At 40.0% G+C, this 18,356-nt stretch overlaps 1 protein-coding gene across 1 annotated transcript; it reads right to left on the minus strand.

Moving 5' to 3' along the window:
* Nucleotides 1-1,271: 1,271 nt before the first annotated feature.
* On the minus strand, nucleotides 1,272-16,027 carry plaub (plasminogen activator, urokinase b). Its single transcript, XM_049563333.1, has 12 exons — nucleotides 15,902-16,027; nucleotides 11,298-11,380; nucleotides 11,046-11,214; nucleotides 10,854-10,958; nucleotides 10,615-10,768; nucleotides 8,189-8,286; nucleotides 8,069-8,110; nucleotides 7,572-7,770; nucleotides 7,326-7,477; nucleotides 7,105-7,245; nucleotides 4,829-4,977; nucleotides 1,272-4,743 (listed from the first exon to the last, which is right to left on the minus strand). The coding sequence occupies exons 1-12, from the start codon at nucleotides 15,978-15,980 to the stop codon at nucleotides 4,549-4,551; spliced, it is 1,566 nt and encodes a 521-aa protein (XP_049419290.1). The 5' UTR covers nucleotides 15,981-16,027; the 3' UTR covers nucleotides 1,272-4,548.
* Between the last annotated feature and the right edge of the window lie 2,329 nt (nucleotides 16,028-18,356).

Here is an 18,356-nt window from a genome sequence, read left to right on the forward strand (position 1 = left end):
GGATCCAGTTCAAAATCCTTGTTTTAACATACAGAGCCCTTCATGATCAGGAGACGATCAGGCTGAAAACTTTGTCTTAGTAGATAAAACAGATGCTGTCAAAGTTCTCCTTTGGGGACATCATTTACAGTTGAAAAAAGGTCATAAATCACAGTATATTTTATCGTGATACATTTTGCAACATATTTAAAATCGCAATAATATTGTATCATGGATCCTCTGATTCCCACCAGAGATTTTTTATGTCCTAAAATGTCCATGTGGCCTTCACTTATAGCGAGACATTTCCTGGATCACAGCCACTCTACACCACACACAGATATAAATTAACACGCTGTTGTCACATGGACTTAATGAATGAAGAGCGAGATTTGACTTTGATCGTCTTGATGTGATGAACTGTTGTTTCTCTCCTGATGTTTTTGACCACAAGATGGTGCTATAACGGTAGAAATGAAAAGGGAAGAACAACAGAGGTGGTACAGCTGATGGTTTGATGTCATAAAGGAGTGAACACTGAGTAAATGAGGGAGGAGCAGGAGTCTCTCGGGTGGTCTCTCAGCTTTGTGACGATGCATTTTTCAGCTGATCCAGGAGGGTTTTTAAAGAGTTTGTGTAGCTTAAGAAGGCGGAGAATTCTCTCAGCACATGAAGGAACACTTCAGGATTCACAAACACTCAGCACACATACATACGTGGTTTTCACTGAACAGGAAGGATAAACTAACTAAAGCTGTCTGATAAACGTAGTAAGAAGTTCAGTATTTACCTCTGAGATGTTTTAGAGAAGAAGTATTAAGTTGAATGAAATGAAAATATTAAAGTAAATCACCAGTACTGTACCAGTTTTCCATGAAATCATTCTGCCTCTGTCTGTCTGTGCTGTTACGCCTTTTCTTTGTATTTTTACGGTATCGTAAAAGCAGCATTTCAGGCTATTAAAATACTCTGACGAAGAATCATTAGGAAACCCAGAGGCATTAAATAATTAAAGGGTGTGTCATCATTTGTGGGAAGTTTTCAGAGCGTCAACGTGATTTATGTTTACAGTCAGTTTTTGATTTATTCATGACACATATTTGCACAGCTTGTTTATTTAACAGTTATTTTCAGTGTGTTATTTGAAATGTACAAAATATAAAACATACAAAATAATGCAAGATAAACATCAGAGATCCACTGCAGAGATTCTTGAAAAACGTATATGAGCACATGCTAGTTAAATAAAATCTATATCTGCATTAAGAACGTGAAGACAGTGAAGATGAATGCAAGGTTTTAAGTACAAATATATTAACCCCAAACTATGATAGATAACAGTATATATGTAGTTGTGATTACCTCCAACTTTATGGAAGTGCAGTACTGTATTTCTTTTAATTTACAACCTTTAAAATGTAGAAAAATTCTTAATTGAAGGCAACAATATGAACAAAAACCCATTTACAAAAAGCATTGTGAAGAAAATCTTCAGAAAAAAATCTAAAAAATATGAAAATAAATCTGTAAATAAACATCTTTTTTTTTTTTTTTTTTTTTACATAAGAAAGAATCATCAGGAAATACCAAATACCACAGAACAGCTGTATACATGTAAGATACCCTGACACATTGTATTTATGGAAATAAACTTTTGGTAAAGGAAACAAAGCTTAAAGAAATAGGTTAACGCAGTTTAACTACGGATCATTTTTCATTACTGAATGGAAACCAGTGGCTTCCTGGAATGGTGGGAAAAATAAATCCATCCAAAAAAATCTAAACAGCAGCATGCACATCCGCAACATGTTGGAAATGGATATAATGCATCTCTCTCATTTTTAACAAATTCCATGAAAAGACCAAAACCAACAACGCATTACAACGTGTACGTCTCTTAATACTTAATGTTTTCTTTACCCTGTCTGTGGCTCTAACACTTTGGGTTCAAGATCTTTGAAAACAGCTCACAAATGTAAAGTTTTACATTTTAAAAAAGCTTGGAAATTTCCTAAAAAGGCTGCTAAACGCTACTCAAAGAGAAGGAAACAGTGCATGTGTTGGGGACTACTTTGAGTGGTGGATGAATCCACATTTGTTGCTCCAGTGGGCAGCAGGGAGGAAACATTTCCAGTAGCCTCAGCTGTACTTTGTGTTTAGTCCTTATTAGCATGCTAACACGACAATACCGATATTAAACTGAACATTAGCATTGCCACCATGAACATCTTAGCATACTGACATTAGCATTTAGCTCAAAGCAACACTGTGTGTAAGCACCTCACAGAGGTTCTCGCATGGCTGTAGACTCTTATTCTGTGTTCACACTACAAGCGTCACAGCAACAGGCTACAAGTCTTTTTTAATGGAAGTCGGTGACATGAAGCTACAAACTGATGCCTGACACTTGTTGCTGTGGACGGGCATGACGTACTACAAATCAGACCTCAACTTTTTTCAGCAACCTAATGACACGGTGAAGTGTCAACTATGTTACATGCTTTGGTTTCTGGCTGTGGTAACGTTACTGTGTTATTTAGGTGGATGAGCTGACGCTATGCTAGCTTTGTGTGCATTGGGGTGCACGTGGAGTTGCAATGGGGTGGAGAAATGTGATGTTAAAATGAGGCTCAGGCATTCATTAAAAGCACAGATGTTTTGTTGCTTGTGGTTTGCGGTGTGAATACAGCATTATGTTGTGTCTCACACAGGGCGCGAATAAAAAATTTAGTGCGAGTGAATTCATGTAAAGTCAATGTAAAGGTGCGATTAGACAGGAATTGATGCGATGGACACAACGCACATGACACAAATTAAGTGGCGCAAATTAAACAAGTAGCGCAATTTCGAGGAAAATCTGAAATTCAGTGACCAATACACAACGCGTAGCAAATCAGAATTAAGATCCTCCGGGAGTTACTACACGTATGAAGCAAGTCAACACAAAATATTCTAGTGTTCAAACTTGCGCAAGTAAAGCAACGTGAACATTCGTATCGCATTTAATGTAAAAGCAACATAAGGCGTAATCCCAATAAACCCCATGCTCCTAGCATTTAGCCCCCACCTCTGTGGTCACGACTCAGGGTCGGGTGTCCTGATCCTGCAGTGTGAACAGTGTTGCCAACTTAGCGACTTTGTCGCTATATTTAACGACTTTTCAGACCCCTCTAGCGACTCTTTTTCAATAAAGCGACAAGCAACAAATCTGCCAACTTTTTCTGATGTTATTGGAGAGTTTTGGAGACTGACGTGAAGCACCTATCATTCTTATTCTTCTCAACCCCCAGCAGCAGTCAGAGCAGGAGATGTTCACCCCTCCACGTCCAGGCTGCAAGTGAATCGCACATGCGCAGAACCACCACTGGCTGATCCCGACCTGGTTTACAGTCAGGGCAGGATGTAAATGTAAAACTTTTCTTTGTCTAATATAAATCACTGAAAGAAGGTTCATTTGTAGTTCTAAACATATTCAGGGTGGTTTTTACTCACTTTTTGTCTCTCCCACGACGTTATTCCTCTCTCCTACAGCAGCCATTACAATTACATGCATATGGACAATTATACAAATTAGGCGATGACGTCATTTAGCGACTTTTAGGACAGCCAATAGCTACTTTTCTTACTGAGGAGTTGCCAACAGTGAGTGTGAAGTGTTCGGGCTACATGGCTCTTTGGACAGAGGTTTTTCAGAGGCTCACTTTAAACCGAGTCAGAAGTCATCGGCAAGATGGCTGCAGAGGCAACGAAGGAAACCCACAAATATATTTTCTTTGTTAATAAAGATTTAAAGACTACAATAACGATTGTATTATCTTAGTTTAACCACGTTGAATGTATTATGGTCCTTTTCTTTATCACAAGCATAACAAAAACAAACAGTGAGTCGCATGCTGATGTTTCGGTAGCTAACAAGCTAGCTAGCTAATGTTACATCGCTGTTGCTGATTTGTGCGTGATAGTCCCGCAATTTAACATATTTCTTTGTCGCATTCTCTTTGATGGTACATGACACCCGAATCAAGACTTCAGTCCAACGGCGAAGTTGCTGCACTTGTTTGTACTCCTCTGAAATCAGTGTTGCTAACGTAACTACAGAACACCGCTAGTGGCCTCGTAATGAAGCTTTTCCTTTTTATTTCATGATTAATTTGATCGATTGATCGTGTTGTGAACAAAATGAGAGCGTTCATGCTTTACTATCTCCATCAAATAAATGGCTAATGTCACTGTGATAAAACTGTTACTTTCATATTCGCATCTGTTTATGTTACGCCATTTAAGACGTATCATATCGTGTCTTGAAAGGTTTCCAATTTCATAGGGAAAGAATTTATCCACTACCTCTTGTAACTGTGCTCCTAATAAGTGGTAGGGATGAAAATAAGAACAGGACTGAGTCTTGTCAGTAGTTTTTTGAACATGGATCGACACAATACTTGTTGGTGTTCTTGGTTTTGGTGTTTTCGTTTGATTTGTTAAGAAAAATATAAAATATTGCAGCCATGTCCTTTAAGGCCACTGAGAAGATAAGAAAACAGCAGCAGTAACAGCTCTTGTCCTCACGCTTCACTTCTGAGGGAACATGTAGCCGGCAGCGATGGATGGCAGCCCCGTCTTCTCTGCTATCCATTGGTTGTAATTGGTCACTGTGGTGTAAACGCCCGGTCGATTCTCCTTCGCACAGCCGTCCCCCCAGCTGATGACTCCGAACAGGAAGAGCCTGCTGCCGACCTGGCACACCAGAGGCCCTCCTGAGTCTCCCTGTGGGGGAGAGACGAGCAGCATTAATGGAAATCAACAAGCCGATCCGTGAAAGGCTGGTTGAGTTTGGACTTGTTGTGAATACCTCGCAGGCGTCCTGGCTCCAGTCGGGGCGACCGGCACAAAACATGTTATCACTGATCAAGTTTCCATAATAGTCCTCCTGCCGACAGATATCATCTGCGAGAATGTTTACCTGAGCCTCTCTGAGGAACTGAGACTTATACCACAAACCTGCAGAGAAGAAAAGCTGTTACTGTACAACCTATTATGGTTCATCAAATACACGTCATTAGAGGCAGAAACTAATTACAGTCACTTAGGTGCAGTTTAAAAGAACTGGTTTCTATTTGACAACACTTTTCCTCCACCACATTTATCTGATGGTTGGAGTTACACTGCAGGTTGAAATTTCACTCTGTTACATAGGTGTTAATAGTGTTTATTAGTGTTATAGATACACTGAGAGTATGTTCATCCATAATCACGTCTTTAATGGCTGTTGGCAAAAATTCAGGGATAAAGATAGGTCTAACGCTGTGGTTGCTGTGTGGTTATGTTGAGACACAAAAATCAGTCTTGGGCTTTTAGTACCTGCATTTGATGGCATAAACGCAGCTGGAAATACAGTGATATGTTGCTAGAAACTGTCAACGTTCAGGAGGATAAATTGTCGCTGGAAACACTGATGGCAACGCTGCAAAGTGTCCCTAAAAATCACTGGAAACATTGCAATGTGTTGCTAAAAATCACTCGTTTTGGGGCACAAATGGCACTGAAATGCTGTGATTTGTTGTTAAAAAATACCCATGTTTGTGGGCAGAAACGCAGCAGCAAACGCCATAATGTATCACTAAAAAGTACCCATGTTAAGGCGCAAAAATCCCGCTGGAAATACCTTGATGTGTCGCAAAAAAAACACCACGTTTTGGGGCACAAGCGGCGCTGAAAACACTGATGTGTCACTAAAAAACATCCACATATGGAGGCAGAAACGCTGGTGGAAATTTCTCAATGTGTCGCTAAAATACACCCATAATTAGAGGCAGAAATGCCGCTGGAAATGCTGTGATGTGTTGTTAAAAATCTCCCGTGTTTGGGGGCACAAACACCACTGGAAATGGCATGATGTATCGCCTAAAATCACTGTGTTTGTGGGCAGCGCTGCTAGAAATACCTTGATGTGTCGCTTAAAACCACCCACATTTTGGGACACAAGTGGCGCTGAAAACACTGATGTGTCACTAAAAAACATCCACATATGGAGGCAGAAACGCTGGTGGAAATTTCTCAATGTGTCGCTAAAATACACCCATAATTAGAGGCAGAAATGCCGCTGGAAATGCTGTGATGTGTTGTTAAAAATCTCCCGTGTTTGGGGGCACAAACACCACTGGAAATGGCATGATGTATCGCCTAAAATCACTGTGTTTGTGGGCAGCGCTGCTAGAAATACCTTGATGTGTCGCTTAAAACCACCCACATTTTGGGACACAAGTGTCGCTGAAAACACTGATGTGTCACTAAAAAACATCCACATTCAGAGGCAAAAAACGCTGCTGGAAATGCTGTTATCTGTTGTTAAAAATACCCATGTTTGGGGGCAGAAACGCCGCCGAAAACGCTGCGACATGTTGAAAAAATCTCCCATGTTTAGAGGGCACAATCACCACTGGAAATACCTCAATGTGTCGCTAAAAATCATCCATGTTTCGGGGCACAAACACCACTGAAAATGGCATGATGTATAACATAAAATCACCGTGTTTGTGGGCAACACTGCTGGAAATACCTTGATTTGTTGCTAAAACTCACCTATGTTTAGGGGCACAAACGGCGCTGGAAACACTGTGATATGTCACCAAAAACATCCACGTTTGAAGCACAAATGCCGCTGAAAATTCCTCAGTGTGTCGCTAAAACACACCCATATTTAGGGGCACAAACAGCACTGGAAATGTTTTGATGTGTAGCTACAAAACATCCACGTCTGGGGGCTCAAACTTTGCTGGAAACACTTTGATGTCTTGCTAATAAACAACCACTGTTGTAATTTTTTGGTCTTGGACAGTGGTCTGTCATCCACCCTCCCCTCCGCCCCCCGATGACAAAGTCAGCTCATATACATGTCGCCGCTTATCAAGAACTGTGGCCATTTAATGGCTGGTCCTGTGGGGTGTAATTATCTCGACTCAAGGATAAAGAACCAACTTTGTGGCACCAATTTTAGAAAGATCCTTTAGTTCTGCTCCTTTAATATTAATGGTTTCTGTCCAGCTGTCATATCTGTGTGTTAATGTACTTTCTGCTTTATGTCCACACAGTCAGACGGGCCAACTGGATTCAGAGGACTTTCCTCACCGTGTTTTTCTTTCCCATATCCGGCGATCTCACAGGTGGCTCCAGCCTGGAGTCTCTGCTGAGGTGGCGGCAGACAGACAGTCCTCACAGACTTGGTCTCCTTTGCACACCTCCCATTTTTACCCTTCAGCTTCAGCAGGGCTGCAAGACATTTATCAAGGAGTTACTGCTTCGGTTACAAAACGTCATCGACACTGAAGCATCTACAGACAACTTCATACCGATGTCGTTGTTGTAGTTTCCATCACTGTTGTCGAACCCGTCATGGACGATGACTTTTTCCACCTTGAATGTTTGCTCCACAGCGCGGTCCGTCTCATTCATCACATTCTTCCCCAGGACGACGGAGAAGCGGCGCGGCTTGTTGTGGGAGCTGAAACACATGTACAAGAAAAGTCCAGTCAACTTGATGTCACTTTTATTCCCCTGCACCTGCTGATGTTCCAGTAAGTGATGTCACTTCCTACCTGTCAGGGAAGCAGTGGGCAGCTGAGAGGACCCAGCAGTTTGAGATCAGACTCCCCCCGCAGCGGAAAACCTTCTCCTTGGTTTTGCTGCGCCAAAATATGGCAGCAACCCACGGGTGGGATTCCACAGTGGCAACTGTTCCTCCCACGATCTTCGCAAGCTTTCTCCTGGAGCGCTGGCCACATGTGGACTCTGTAGCTGGGGGTGACACACAGTTAGAGACAGTCGAGGGGGAAAAGTACGAAAATGCGATACAGTGAGTTTAATGGTCGTGTCCAGATGGTTTCTCCAGATTCAAGTTCATGTTTTAAAGTGATCACTTCAACCTAAACCCTTGTCTTCTCCTCACCCTGACTCCGTGTTTGTAGTGCATAAATCTAACCCGACCGTAACCACAGCGCTGTCACACCATAGAACGGCTAGACAAGAACATTTTGAAGCATCTCGCAGGGAAACCATCGAGCCACGACTGAGTTGAGTGAGGCAGAGAAGTTACCTGGCTCTGGCTCAGTGGGTGCAGGCGTGGGTGGGGCAGGAGCTACAAGATCAGAGGGTGTTTAACACTGATGAAATATGCAATTTGGCTCAGATTTTCAGAGACAGAGAATGCACTCACGCGAGTCAGAACCACAACGTGGAATACCACAATACTCCCACATCAGCTTCTGTCTTTTCCACACGTAACACCACGGACGCCGTTTGAAGTGAAGATTCCTGAAAAACACATCAACATTAATACTCCAGAATTAGAACAACTACCACCAGACACATGTTTTACAGAGCCATATAACAGCTGACATTTTAATGGCAATGAAACACTTCAAATAAATAACTTAAAATTAGGTTAAATGAAGCAGCAGTGACTAATCAGAGGTTTAGTGGCAGAGGCAAAGGAGTGCACCAAGTGTCACCCTAAATCACCAAGCCCGCTATCCACTACTGGGCTCGCCATGGCGGAGTGAAGCATATCTCTGGTCTGTTCTACAATCAGACCCGCAGTGTGTTGAAGGTCTTCCAAGAGAACTTGAGCCGTTCACGTAACTACATTGAGAACGCTAAGAGGAAGACTGTGACCGCCGTGGATGCGACATAAGCTCTGAAGAGCAGGGACACACTCTGTATGGCTTCGGTGGGTAAATAGACCCGTCTGTAATTAAAATTATATAAAGATATCTTAAAGTTGTTTTTGTCTTGAAAACATATCTAATAGGTCACACAATGTTAGGCTCTAAAATATGCTGTTAATGAATTTATTTATTTATTTATTTATTTATTTGGCATATTTCCCATCAGACATTTTGGTTGTTGATATTTTCATCTGCTAGACGACAACACGTGATACCAGCCAAAAGTTAGCACATACCGGCTAACGTGAACTCTGCTCTACGGCCGATATCTCCAACACTCTGCAACTCACACCAAAACTATCTAGACTGATAAACAGCACCACAGGTATTTTGAAACCAACAGCATGGTTTCTCAATCAGCAGTTACAAATAAATACATGAAATGGAATACAATAAGATCACCTGGAAATAATAAGTGTTGTGTTCTCATTACTTTAGAATGAGCTGTTTTTATCTACAGAGGGAGCAGGTTTTCATCTACGGACAAACCAAACACTGGCTCAAGCTAGGGACATCACATTTTTTGCGTTTTCACATCGGCCACAGCAGGTAGAAGCCCCTTCGCAATGGAGGCTCTGGAAAAAAATTGATTTCTAAGGTGAAACTGCTTCATTCAGTGTTTTTACAGGTTTAAAACAACAGGGAATAGTGTGTACACTACACACAAAACGAGGCCTGAAAGAGGCGTACGCCACTCAGCATTGCCATCTGGGAAATGTAGGCTTATCGAACCAGAGACTCAAAATGATCGTATTTTGAGGGAAATTATCGTACATCCGTCGTAACCAAAATAACAATCCTACTGATGCGCTATAGGCAAATATAGTCTCTTTAGTGTTTACTTTTTGGTTTACTTTATTTTCCATTTTTCTTGCTTCTGTTTTTCTTCTTCTTCTTCTGTTCTGAATCTCATTCTCGCTCGACTTCCTGACGGGTCCTAGCGCCTCGTGGGGCGGGTACAGCTGACCATTCAGCCAATCGTGCTCATTGTTCAGAGACAAACATCACCCGTATCTCATGCTAAGCAAAGTGCGATTGGCTGGAAACATGTCACATGGGAACAGATGCCTTCAGGGCTCACAAAAAACTCTGGCATACTGATTACAACCACACATTCATGAAATGGTCAAATTATCGTACATTTGGCCTTTTTTTCGGGATTATTGATCGTACATCGTACAGAGGGCCACATTATCGTACAAATACAATAATTATCGTACACCTGGCAACACTGACGCCACTTCCCACACAGAAGTTGTGATCTATAAAAACAGACTTGATGGGAGAAACTTGGACACACTCTTACCAACATTTTGGAGACAGGAAATTGGCGACACAGATGGTGAGGTGGAGTCTGATTGCAGAAATTGTCAAATATTTTTTGGCGCATGCCAATTTTGGCTTTTGTTTGTACATACATTTTTAGTGTGGATCCTATACATTGTTTGTTTTAGAAAAGAGGAGCCCTCTGTGGATAGTTCTGTACCTGGTAAATGCATCTTGAACGTCTGGATCTCAAGTCATCAGAGAAAAAAGGTGAACACAAGTAAGCCAGTGAAGGCTAAAGGTCTGTCTCTGACAAACAGTGCTGTCTTTACGGGTTTAAATCACCTGGTCTGTTTGTTTTGGAGAGGAAGAGACCTCTGCAGATAATTTGTTTCTCTCAAAAAACCTCCAGAACGATGAACAGAGAAGGAATTTTAAACAGGAGAAGTTTAGGCTGTTTGCAATGTGCAATCCTCACCACTAGATGCCACTAAATCCCCCTCAGTCTTTCACACTGTTCCTTTAAAGTTCAGTGAGTAAATGTTTATTTGCTACTGTCTCCATCATGTGAGCTACGGCCGCCCACACAGTAAGTGTTTCAATTCAAATCCATCTAAGTAGAGCTGAGTATCTACAGGCTGTATCTTACCTGCAGTAGTTGTGCCTCCCTGAGTTGACATCTGAAGACATGTACCGCTGCCTGGTGTCTGAGTCCCACTCCACACATGTTCGTCCACTCTGTGATTTGGACACTTTGCCTCTGTAGTACAGTCCAACACCATCGTAACATTCGCCACCTGTCACTGGAGACACAGCTGCAGCAGGAGCTTTCTTTAAAAAATGTAAAAAAAAACCAAAAAAATTTGGTTTGTTTGTTCAGGTTTGTACCTGTCTCACAGATTGTCCCCTCGAAACCGTCAGGACACAAACAGAACATGTGTTCCCCAGTGGTCAAGGACGGGATGGACCTGCCTCCGTTAAGACAGATCCCCGCTGGAGAAAAATGAGATGATAGAGTTCAGCACAGCCTGGTGTGAATGTAAAGGGCCAGAGAGCACTGACGAATGTAGAGTTTCTCACCTGAACCTTCAAAGGAGGAGGAGAAGGAAGAGAAAAAAGAGGACGAAGAGGAAGAGGATGAAGAAGAGGAGGATGAAGAGGACGAAGAGGACAAAGAGGAGCTGGGTGACGAGGAGCCAGAGGAAGAGAAGAAAGAAAATGCCATCCCTCTTTTTTCTTTCAATGAGCCCTGAAAGTACAAAAAAAAAAGTCTGATGAATCTCATGAAATTAAATTCAACATTTAAGTCCAGGTAATAAAAACTGTCCTCACAGCGTCAGTCGTCGTCAGAGCCGCCAGGGTGCAGATTATAACACCCAAACATGTGGTCGCTGTCATGTTGCCTCGCTGCCTCACTGCACAGATTGAAACCCAAACAGCATGAGCGAGCCTGCAGAGAGCTGTGCGGGAACGTCCTCAGGGTGATTCTGTTTTGTCTGTGGTGTGCAGGGAGGAGGGAGGGCTCTGATTGGCTGAGGAGCTCCTCTCTGATTTGGTGTGAAGAAATGCGTGCAGGGCGAGTGGATGAGTAAGACGTGTTAATCCAGGAGGCATATCAATAAGTGTGGTATGTCTGAAGCTCAGCTGTCAGGTCGGACACGCAGCTGTTTGTGTGGTGAATTTAACAGAATCTGATGAAGTAATAAAACACAGTGACACATATTTACGACTGTCTGGACACATAAACCTGCAGCATGTTGGCGTCCACACCCAGTGACACCACAACAACACCAGTTGGGTAACTGGTACGATGTGCTAATACTGACCGCATGAAGACAAAATGGTTTCAGTCCTCACAGGTCTGTGTGTGACGTAAAATCTTACCAAGTGTGTGTTCAGGTATTTCCAAAGAAAAACACTGTTCAAGAGACGTGGGCGGTATCAAGGTATTACACCCATATCCTCCTGAGACCCTGTGTCCTCATATGAGGACATCACATTTTGGGTTTACTGGAACTTAGACTTCATTCTGCTTCACTCGGCCCTGTTGTCCTCGTTCGTGGACACGAGTCAGTCTGCAGCTGATCCCAACACAAAAGAGGACAAGGTCCAAAACCTGATCACAACAACAGTAACAAGCTGTTGGACATACTCATCTGAGGACATTGGGACTTGATTGTTGTCTCGTTTGAGGACATTGGGACTTGATTGTTGTGTCATTTGAGGACACTGGGACTTGATTATCGTCTCATTTGAGGACATTGGGACTTGATTGTTGTGTCATTTGAGGACATTGGGACTTGATTATCGTCTCATTTGAGGACACTGGGACTTTATTATCGTCTCGTTTGAGGACACTGGGACTTGATTATCGTCTCATTTGAGGACATTGGGACTTCATTATCGTCTCGTTTGAGGACATTGGGACTTGATTATCGTCTCATTTGAGGACACTGGGACTTTATTATCGTCTCGTTTGAGGACACTGGGACTTGATTGTTGTGTCATTTGAGGACACTGGGACTTTATTATCATCTCATTTGAGGACACTGGGACTTTATTATCGTCTCGTTTGAGGACACTGGGACTTGATTATCGTCTCATTTGAGGACATTGGGACTTCATTATCGTCTCGTTTGAGGACACTGGGACTTGATTGTTGTGTCATTTGAGGACACTGGGACTTTATTATCGTCTCATTTGAGGACACTGGGACTTGATTATCGTCTCATTTGAGGACATTGGGACTTCATTATCGTCTCGTTTGAGGACATTGGGACTTCATTATCGTCTCGTTTGAGGACATTGGGACTTCATTATCGTCTCATTTGAGGACATTGGGACTTGATTATCGTCTCATTTGAGGACACTGGGACTTCATTATCGTCTCGTTTGAGGACATTGGGACTTGATTATCGTCTCATTTGAGGACATTGGGACTTGATTATCGTCTCGTTTGAGGACATTGGGACTTGATTGTTGTCTCGTTTGAGGACATTGGGACTTGATTATCGTCTCGTTTGAGGACATTGGGACTTGATTATCGTCTCGTTTGAGGACATTGGGACTTTATTGTTGTGTCATTTGAGGACATTGGGACTTGATTATCGTCTCATTTGAGGACATTGGGACTTTATTATCGTCTCGTTTGAGGACACTGGGACTTTATTGTTGTGTCATTTGAGGACACTGGGACTTGATTATCGTCTCGTTTGAGGACACTGGGACTTTATTGTTGTGTCATTTGAGGACACTGGGACTTGATTATCGTCTCGTTTGAGGACATTGGGACTTGATTATCGTCTCATTTGAGGACACTGGGACTTTATTGTTGTGTCATTTGAGGACATTGGGACTTTATTGTTGCGTCACTTGAGGACATTGGGACTTGATTATCGTCTCGTTTGAGGACATTGGGACTTGATTATCGTCTCATTTGAGGACACTGGGACTTTACTGTTGTGTCATTTGAGGACATTGGGACTTTATTGTTGTGTCACTTGAGGACATTGGGACTTGATTATCGTCTCGTTTGAGGACATTGGGACTTTATTGTTGTGTCATTTGAGGACACTGGGACTTGATTATCGTCTTGTTTGAGGACATTGGGACTTTATTATCGTCTCGTTTGAGGACACTGGGACTTTATTGTTGTGTCATTTGAGGACATTGGGACTTTATTGTTGTGTCATTTGAGGACACTGGGACTTTATTGTTGTGTCATTTGAGGACATTGGGACTTTATTATCGTCTTGTTTGAGGACACTGGGACTTTATTATCGTCCCGTTTGAGGACATTGGGACTTTATTGTTGTCTCATTTGAGGACATTGGGACTTTATTGACATCTCATTTGAGGACATTGGGACTTTATTGACATCTCATTTGAGGACATTGGGACTTTATTGACATCTCATTTGAGGACATTGGGACTTTATTGTCGTCTCGTTTGAGGACATTGGGACTTTATTGACATCTTGTTTGAGGACATTGGGACTTTATTGACATCTCATTTGAGGACACTGGGACTTTATTGACATCTCATTTGAGGACATTGGGACTTTATTGTTGTGTCATTTGAGGACATTGGGACTTTATTGTTGTCTCATTTGAGGACATTGGGACTTTATTGACATCTCATTTGAGGACATTGGGACTTTATTATCGTCCCGTTTGAGGACATTGGGACTTTATTGACATCTCATTTGAGGACATTGGGACTTTATTATCGTCCCGTTTGAGGACATTGGGACTTTATTGACATCTTGTTTGAGGACATTGGGACTTTATTGACATCTCATTTGAGGACACTGGGACTTTATTATCGTCCCGTTTGAGGACATTGGGACTTTATTATCGTCCCGTTTGAGGACATTGGGACTTTATTGACATCTCATTTGAGGACATTGGGACTTTATTGACATCTCATTTGAGGACATTGGGACTTTATTGTCGTCTCGTTTGAGGACATTGGGACTTTATTGACATCTTGTTTGAGGACATTGGGACTTTATTGACATCTCATTTGAGGACATTGGGACTTTATTGACCTCTCGTTTGAGGACATTGGGACTTTATTGACATCTTGTTTGAGGACATTGGGACTTTATTGACATCTCATTTGAGGACATTGGGACTTTATTGACATCTTGTTTGAGGACATTGGGACTTTATTGACATCTCATTTGAGGACATTGGGACTTTATTGACATCTTGTTTGAGGACATTGGGACTTTATTGACATCTCATTTGAGGACATTGGGACTTTATTGACATCTTGTTTGAGGACATTGGGACTTTATTGACATCTCATTTGAGGACATTGGGACTTTATTGACATCTCATTTGAGGACACTGGGACTTTATTGACATATCATTTGAGGACATTGGGACTTTATTGACATCTCATTTGAGGACACTGGGACTTTATTGACATCTCATTTGAGGACACTGGGACTTTATTGACATCTCATTTGAGGACACTGGGACTTTATTGACATATCATTTGAGGACATTGGGACTTTATTGTCGTCTCGTTTGAGGACATTGGGACTTTATTGACATCTTGTTTGAGGACATTGGGACTTTATTGACATCTCATTTGAGGACATTGGGACTTTATTGACATCTTGTTTGAGGACATTGGGACTTTATTGACATCTCATTTGAGGACACTGGGACTTTATTGACATATCATTTGAGGACATTGGGACTTTATTGACATATCATTTGAGGACACTGGGACTTAGTTCTTGTTGACAGTGTTTAGTTTTTTATACTTATGAGCTACTGATCCCAAATAGCTCAGAGAAATGGGCACCAGACAGAAGTTTGGTTCACAGGAGGATATTTCAGAGCATTTAGAAATCCTGACAGTATGATTTTAATACAGTCAAAAGTATTTACACTTCTCTTTCTATTAAACTGATACAGAGATGCTGTATTGAGGATATGTATTGTAGTGCACAACACGCTCCACTAGAGGTCAGTCTCTGCTGGTGGGACAGGCAGCTGAGCTGGGAGTGCTGGGGATAACGTTACAGGACTGGTAAAAAAGAAAAACCTGCTTTACCCCGTTTGGAAGTATTTGGGGTTTAATCACGATGATAAATTTGAGCCAGTGAACACGGACAAAGTTCTGTGCACTACTTATTTCAGGAAGTTGCGGCCAAAGAGGGAGTCACGTCAAACCTCATTCAGTCTGCTGTCAAGTTCAGTTTATTGTCATTCTCTGTACACAGCAGCACGCAGTGAACCAAATGTTGTTACGCAGGAATCCAGGTGCAGTACAGACCTTTAGCTAACAAGACGATGAACATGAACATGACAGCATTAAAGTGCAATGAAGTGCATTGTGAAACAATAATATAAATAGGTGAGTGCAGTGGAATAAATATTGCTCAGTATATCAGTATATTAAATCCATACATAGCTCACCTCCTGCTAACGTAACGTAGTCCCTCACAGCTGCTGTTCTGTTGGTTCCTACAGACACCTCCACACACCCAGCACACATTTAAACCCAGAGAGACTTGTCTGAGTCGACTAACTCATATTAGACACGCAGCGTTAGAGTCTGGACGATGTCATACATACAACAGCTGACACTGAAACAAAGCAAATCTGAATTTGATTGAAAAATGTTGAAGAAATTTACTCACTTATTGCTTCATTTTAATTGTTTTATTATTGATGGTGATGCTGCTCATTATTATTATTATTATTATTATTAGTAGTAGTAGTAGTTGTAGTATCGTTATTATTTTCATTATTATTATTGTTATTATTGTTATTTTCATTATTTTCATTATTATTATTATTAGTATCATTATTATTTTCATTATTGTTGTTATTATTGTTATGATTATTATTATTATTATCATTGTTATTGTTATTGTTATTATTATCATTATAGCAGCAGGTGAATATTTTAACTATAAAACCAGTGTTATAAATTCTCTTTTTTTCATATTAATTCAATATTTTCTTCCATCAGCAGTTTGCTGTCACACAGACTTCTTTTTTCTTTGAAACTTAAAACACTTAAAAACAAAAACACTTTAATTTAAATTAAAACCAAAATAATAATTAATGACATTTAAAGTTTATTAGAAACACTGCTGACAGCTGTGTTGAAGCCTCTGATGGATTCACTGGATGTCACTGTTGCTCTGTGAACATCAGAGCTCATTTATCCTGACTGTACCTGAAGTATCATGATGGGTCCATCCACTGTGTGACGTCACATGTAAGAATCTGTACCTGGAGATTAGAAAATAAAACCACCATTAACTTCTGTTCATATTGATATTGATTGATATTGATTAATATGACATGAGGTAATATGATGATGATGATGATGTAATTGTTTCACATCTTCACACGTCACATCTGACTCATTGTTGATTATAAATGAAGTCGCTTTGAACCAATGAGTAACGTTGATGAAAGTAAATATGTACTTTAGGATCCCGGAAGTCGCCCAGTCTGGATCCTGCTTGGTTTATGCTGCCTTCAGGGGCCGTCGGAATTTATACCTCTCTGAAGCAGACGTAGAACCACAGAGTTTGTTTAACACAAATACGGTGTGTAACGTTATTTCAGGTCATATTTAAAGAAACAGTAACACAATTTGAATTCAGTTCCTTATTAAAAAGCCTTTCATTCATTTTACTTAAAGTTTTTTTTATTTTTTACTTCAGATCTATTTGTTTGTTGTACTGTCTTTTATCCATCTATATCTCAGAGTGTTAGTAAATGTAATTTAATCTCTTTACTGTAATTTAACTGGCTGTAATTAATTGAAATGCTGATTTATTTATTTTTTATTTTGTTTTTCTCCTGTAAAGCATTTTATAAATTAGTTTTGAAGGGTACTAACCTACATAAATAAACATCAATCATTATTGTTATTATATTATTTTATTATTGTATTATTTCTATGACTCTGTGTAGATCTGAATTATTCTGAGGCTGTTTTTATTTCTTTATTTTCATAGCTTGTTTTCGTTTACTCGTTTTCTTTTATTTTGTCAGTTTGTTGTGGAGCTCAGTATCATGTGTTTTGTTTATTTGAGAATATATGAAGTAGGTCAGTATATAGACCTATTGAAATTAAATAAACATACAAAAAAAATATTATTTACACATTGCATTTGAACATTTTTCTCATGTTTCACATTTGCAGCACAAGAGCATCAAATGGTTGTTTTTGTTGTTGATGTTTTTAATAAACACAACCACAATTGTTTTATTTTTTAAAATGTTACTCATTTCTCTAGTTATTCTATTTTATTGTGTTTTTTTAATGTTATTCATTTATTTTTTTAAGTCTATTTTATTTTTATTTTTTGTTTTTTAAATGTTATTCATTTATGTAGTTATTCTATTTTATTATATTTTTTAAATGTTACTCATTTATCTAGTTATTCTATTTTAATTGTTTTTAAAATGTTATTTATTTAGTTATTCTATTTTATTTTTATTTTATTTTTTAAATGTTGTTCATTTATTTAGTTATTTTATTTTATTTAATTTTTTAAAATTGTATTCATTGATTTTATATTATTTTATTTCTGTATTTATTTATTTTTCTTTCCCCCATTTTCTCTGGATATAAATTTCTTCTCATCTAGAAAAATGTATGTATTATTCCCCGTCATATCTGTCTTTGATTAATAATAATGTGTGGTATATTAATGATTTGTGAGCCACTCTATGGGCAGGTTGACCTTTTTTGGTGATGGGTTGGTGGGTTTGAATATCATTAAAAAAAAAAAAAAAAACCTGTAAATCATTAAAACAATAAACAGCCACAAAGTCAGAACGACCTCAGCTACAACCTGAAAAACAGCAGCAGCTATTTCTGACGTACATTCTCTTGTGTGTGTAG

Source organism: Epinephelus fuscoguttatus, linkage group LG20 (genome assembly GCF_011397635.1).
Source record: "Epinephelus fuscoguttatus linkage group LG20, E.fuscoguttatus.final_Chr_v1".
Lineage (NCBI taxonomy): Eukaryota > Metazoa > Chordata > Actinopteri > Perciformes > Serranidae > Epinephelus > Epinephelus fuscoguttatus.